This window comes from Gobius niger (assembly GCF_951799975.1).
Source record: "Gobius niger genome assembly, chromosome: 16".
Taxonomy (NCBI): Eukaryota; Metazoa; Chordata; class Actinopteri; order Gobiiformes; family Gobiidae; genus Gobius; species Gobius niger.
The window spans coordinates 24,872,759-24,877,122 of record NC_136867.1 but is presented as its reverse complement, the minus strand read 5'-3'; the positions used below and the strand labels follow the sequence as shown (position 1 = coordinate 24,877,122).

The window sequence follows — 4,364 nt, the reverse complement described above, 5'->3', positions numbered from 1 at the left end:
TGTGTATTCTCATCCTTTCACATCCCGGTCTCTCCCCTTTCGCTCCGACTGATGTTTGCACAGCTTTCGGTGCATAATTACTCTTTACCATGAGAAAGGGCTTAGGGCCGCGGTGAGCCGCCATAACTCCGGGCCCGCGGGCACAAAGGGAGGGGATAAGAACGGGAGTTTAGAGTCGAGATGTCTTTCAAATACTTTTCACTTCAGCTCAACAACTTTGGTAAGCACTGTAAGTCAAAGTACGTGAGGAGGAAGTGTGGCCTTTCCTTACATGGGGCTGTTTATTCTGAATCTATGGAGAGACACTGCGGGTAAAGACGTCCACAAGTCCTGGGCATTTCGGTGTCGCCACAGTGTGTTTGAGTAAAAGAATAGAGCCATAATAAAGTGTCTGATTAGTAGGATTAGGACATGTATCTGGTGAAAGTTTGTGTTTGATAAGAGAGAAATTAAATCAAAACCTGAACATTTTCCCCTGTCTCCTCTTGTGCCAAAGCTTTACACAATAATAAAAAGTCTTATATTGATAGTATTGTTGCAGAAAGGAGCTCTCCAATCCCCAGTGTTGACTCTACCAAGTGCAATGACTACATGGGACGTGCTAATGCGGGCCACAAGCGCGCTGAGAGTGTTTGCCGTGCTCAAGTATTTGCCAAAAAGATAATTCGGATTTGCACAATCAAACCTTATCACGTTAACAGCTTGAAAAAAGAAAAAAAAAATCGATCACTTGAAAGTGGATCGAAAGTATAAACGCTTGAGTCAATACAGAACAAGTGCTTGATTTGGTTTATGGGACTGGAGCTGATCAAATACTAACAACACAGGACTCAGGAGTATTTAGTTATGTGGTTTAACGCCTCTGGAACCCCCATGTCGAGATTGTTCCAATTATGGAGAAAATGATCAACTGAAGCTCAGATTTTCAGTAAAAAGACAAAGTGATCCATACATTTAATTTAAAAATATAATTGAAACGGCTTTTCTTTTGAAAAAAATGTGACACAGTTTTGTTCCAACTTGTTTTGAATCATTCCAAGTGCCCCCTGCTAGGAGTGTGTGAACCCCCAGAGGTCCCCGTCCCCCGGGTTGGTCTACATGGGCCTGCTGCTCCCTGTATAATCTCATCCACTTTTTTGGTAATGCTTTATAGCTACGTATTAATAAGGTATTAATAAGCATTAATAATATGCTTGTAAAGTATTAACACACTGCTTATTAACATACTAATAGGCCATTAATAATATGCTTATTCATAGCCAATCCTTAACCCTAACCCTAAATGATCACTAATGCTTATTATTACTTAATGAGCACACCTTAATCTAAAGCGATACCATTTTTTGTCAATTGACTTTTATTTAACCAGGAAAGTCCCACTGAGATTAAGAATCTCTTTTTCAGGAGGAGGAGAGTCCTGGGCCCAGAGGGGAACCTATTGCACATATTTTTGTACAATGAGTTTAGACCAGAAATACAAATTTGCAATGTGCACCTCCCTCACATTATTGCATGTAAAACAACAATAATAAAAAAAATAATAATAATAATAATTTAGCTTAAAGGAGCTATACCTGATTTTACTTCTAGTTTTGTATATTGTAAACTCAAACGTTTGTGGGGAAAATAGTGTGGATCAAGTTATAAAACATTTGTATAAATCTTATGAATTTTCAGGCTATTTTTCTTGCATTTTTGTAAAAGTGACCCTAAAAAGTGACCCTGCAAGTTGTGAAATGTGTCTATAAACTGGTCCCTGTCAAGAATTCGGAAACTACAAATATATAAGGAAAGTTACAAATGAGTTTGGACCAAAACTAACTTTTTAATTTAATGGCTTCTGCTTAAAAAACAAAAAAACAAAAATCAGGTATAGAGCCTTTAAGTCTAAGTCTTGAAACAGATATTTTTGGTTCTGGGGAGAAATCAAGTTCTGAAAATCATCAAGCAAAAATATAAAATTCAAGGAAAAAAATAACAGCCTCAAAGATTATATCAGAGTTAACTGAACTAGTTGAAAGCAAACTGGTTGCATATAGTTGTATTTTTTTTCCTCGTGTAGATTGTGCAGTGTTCCATATTAGGAGACAGGTCACGAAGAATCTATTCAATTTCATCCCACCTTGAGTTCAGATTTGTCCCACTTTTTCATACGTTAAATTTGCATGAATACAATATTACTACAATTATTAACTGCCTTGGACAAGACGTTATGCACAAAGCGTGTGTGATAAAAGGCCAATGAAAGTGTGCACTTCCTATGGCACTATTAATCTGCTAGAATTGAAACATTGATGCATTTAAAAGTTAGATATTTGTGCCAGTCCCTTCCACCAAACTGCAAAACTCTTTCTTCTTTTTCTGCAAATTGTGGTCTATCTTTTTCAGAAACAGCTCATCAAAAATAAAAGCCAAACACCGGATAAATTAAAGTACAAAATAAGAAGTATTTTATTAATAATATTTGTCAAAAGAAATAGTCCATTCGTTCAAATATTTCACATGCGTAACATCCACTCATACACGTCCATATATCTTGCATGTATACCTATCTCTATTGCCTCTACGGTCTGCTTTCAAACGAAACAATTACGGGAAATGTACAATTACATAAAAATAACATTGTAATAAAAAAATGCACGTGAAGGAAAGACATCATAAAGGAACACAACCAATAAAATAAAAAGAGAAAATGTGCAAAATATTGGCTAATGTTGCGTAAAATCTGGAATAAGTTGCTCGAGGGACTGCGTTAAAAAAAACATAACGCTATTTTCAAAACGTGCGCTTAAAAAAAGTCCACGGGGAATGTTAAAGCTGTCCGCTCCAGAAGTCTCTGAAGGCGAGGGAGTACCGGGACGCGGCGGAGGAGACCGTGCCGCCGGGGAAGTGCTGGTACCGCGGAGGGTGTAGGCCCACGGGGGACTGATGCTGCACGGCGGGGTACCCCAGAGGGAAGGCCTGTGACGGGGGTAAGTAGCTGGGCTTGTCCGCGTCCAACAGGTGGAACGGTTTGCCATCGCGCACCAAGATGGGCACCACGACCCTGCGCAACAGCGACGGATGCGACTGCGGGTGGAGCTCGAAATCCCCTGCGCACCCCTCCGTGGACCGGCCCCTCTTCATCTTGTAGCGGTGATTTTGGAACCAGATCTTGATCTGGGTCGGGGTGAGGCCGAGGATGCGCGCCAGCTGCTCGCGCTCCGGCCCGGAGAGGTAGCGCTGCTGACGGAAGCGCCGCTCCAGCTCCAGCGTCTGCGCTTTGGAGAAGAGCACGCGGCGTTTCTTGGGCTTCTTGGACTTGTCCGGCTCCGAGGAGGTCTCGTCCTGGGAGGAGTCGTCCGGTTTGGTGGAGTCAGGGGAGGCCTCGAGGCTGCCTTCGTCGGAGGCTGCGGGGAAAGGACAGAGACAGGTTAGGACGCGTGCGTAAAATGTGCGTAAAACAAGCAGTCAAAGGAACCATTACTATTGCTTACATACTTTGGGGATAGAAATCGCCTCTCTAGTAATGTATAAAATACTTTTTTGCCAAATTGAGAGTTTAGTTTCATTTTATTATTTAAAAATTACAACATTGGCTCAGTCAATGTACTACAAGATATATTTTTGAGGGCTTTGGAAGTGTAGTTTTTTTCCCCCGTAAACCTTACAATATGACAAATACAACCATTCTAACGAAATATAAATCCAGTGATCAGTTCGGACACTTACACATGCAGGGGCTTCTGTCCGAGTCCACGCTCCAAGACGCAACAGGCGACGAGGACGAGCACGACGAGTAGACGGGCGACGCGCGCGGGACACATTCCGAATCCCGCTCGGGCAAATCCAAAATGCTCCTCACGGAAAAGCTAAACCTGGCGCTGGGTGCCGCAGCCATCTCAGACCCCGGGGACGTGTTTGTTGACGGATCACACACAAAGTAAACCCAAAGCTATCCTTGAGGGTGAAGAAAAAACAACAACGCGTCAGATCTTTTGGAGACGGCGCGGTGGAGAGTGTTGGCCAAACAAGGCGAGATTAAACCGCAAACACGGGGGATGCTGTGTCGCTTTGGGCTTTTATAATGCCCCTCTCCGGCCCCCGGGGGCTATACCTGAATGGATGACGCTGGAGGTAGGAGTGGAAAAGAGGGGGCGATGAGAAAAGATGCAGCAGCAGCGTCAACAAAGCGACAAGGAAGCACTCGTGATCATTACACATTCGCGGCGTATCGTCAACCCGCCGGGAAACAGATAATAGTGATTGTTGCGAGGGGTTCTGAATCACGTCTTGGGTGGCAAGTGACAACGAGGAGCCCCCCCCATCCACCCCCTCCCTCCTCTCTGTCTCTCTTTCTCTCCCCTTTTCCAGTGTTACCCCCT

General features: G+C 43.2%; 1 protein-coding gene across 1 annotated transcript; it reads right to left on the bottom strand.

Annotated features, from left to right (window-relative positions):
* Window positions 1–2,603: 2,603 nt before the first annotated feature.
* Window positions 2,604–4,040, bottom strand: nkx2.9 (NK2 transcription factor related, locus 9). The gene is made up of 2 exons (XM_079573969.1): window positions 3,712–4,040; window positions 2,604–3,389 (listed from the first exon to the last, which is right to left on the bottom strand). The coding sequence occupies exons 1-2, from the start codon at window positions 3,878–3,880 to the stop codon at window positions 2,812–2,814; spliced, it is 747 nt and encodes a 248-aa protein (XP_079430095.1). The 5' UTR covers window positions 3,881–4,040; the 3' UTR covers window positions 2,604–2,811.
* Window positions 4,041–4,364: the final 324 nt, after the last annotated feature.